The sequence below is a fragment of the Triticum aestivum genome, unplaced genomic scaffold (assembly GCF_018294505.1).
Source record: "Triticum aestivum cultivar Chinese Spring unplaced genomic scaffold, IWGSC CS RefSeq v2.1 scaffold157827, whole genome shotgun sequence".
Taxonomy (NCBI): domain Eukaryota; kingdom Viridiplantae; phylum Streptophyta; class Magnoliopsida; order Poales; family Poaceae; genus Triticum; species Triticum aestivum.
This window is the reverse complement of record NW_025233597.1, coordinates 4,934-5,841: the sequence shown is the minus strand read 5'-3', so window position 1 is coordinate 5,841 and position 908 is coordinate 4,934. Positions and strand designations below refer to the sequence as shown.

Genomic DNA, 908 nt, shown 5'->3' with positions numbered 1-908 from the left:
GCATCAATTGATTACTAAACAATACTAATATCTTATTAATATCTTATTAGGTGACCTGGAGAATGTCCTATTCGCTACAACCTGTATAGAAAGATAGATAGATACCGCACTATTTGCTGAATCCTCGTCTTCGCACTCATCGTCGACGCTGTTAACCTCCACCCAGTCATCGCCGACACCGCCCATTTCAGCCTCTAGTTCCCAGAAGTACTGCTCAGTGACGATACTAATCTCATGGGGCAACACCTGAAAACTCAATTGACCAGCAGGTTATTGAACATCAACAGAGAAGACTGTAGGTGCAGATACATGCATGTAGTAATAGAAGCTGGAATCATTACCAATGACACAGTGTTGTCGGCCCACTTAACTTGGACACGGCCGTCAACGAGGTCAACAACATGGCCGACCCATGAAAGATCGGTAGCAGCGGCATCGTCAGGAGGACATCCCGATGGCGGCCGGCGTACGACGACACGTCCGTAGAAAACATGGGGACCTGGTTGCAATGCCAAGTCGTAGGCGCTCAGGGTGTCGATCTCTGTGGCCTCTGTCAACCACGACACACCTACTGTTTGGTCCTCGGAATTCACGCATCGGACAACGCCGACGCGCTTCTTCTCAGTCGTCTGTTCAGTAGCATCGTCTACGACGGCTACAGCATCAGCTGCGGGCGCCACGCCGTCGACAACGTAGAAGCCCGGGAAGAACTCGTGCTCGCTCGTCATCTGGTAGGGGAGAAGAGCAGTGGACGGCACCCCACTCTGGCTCGTGCCGTCCTGCCAGAGCACGTCGACGGTGGTGCGGGTGCTGGCGACGCTCATGGGTTGCTCGACCTCCACCGGCTGCCTCTGCCGCGTCCGCCTACGCCCATCCAGCTGGAGGAGCTTCCGGGTCGGCTGCTTCCG

General features: G+C 54.5%; 1 protein-coding gene across 1 annotated transcript in view; it reads right to left on the bottom strand.

The window, feature by feature from the left end:
- LOC123176094 (probable ubiquitin-conjugating enzyme E2 23) overlaps nt 1–908 on the bottom strand; it is a 3,924-nt gene that overhangs the window by 1,878 nt on the left and 1,138 nt on the right. The window contains exons 4-5 of the mRNA XM_044590481.1: nt 342–894; nt 106–246 (exon numbers count right to left, since the gene is read on the bottom strand). Coding sequence (XP_044446416.1) covers nt 106–246; nt 342–894 — 694 coding nt within the window. The remainder of the gene's footprint in view (nt 1–105; nt 247–341; nt 895–908) is intronic.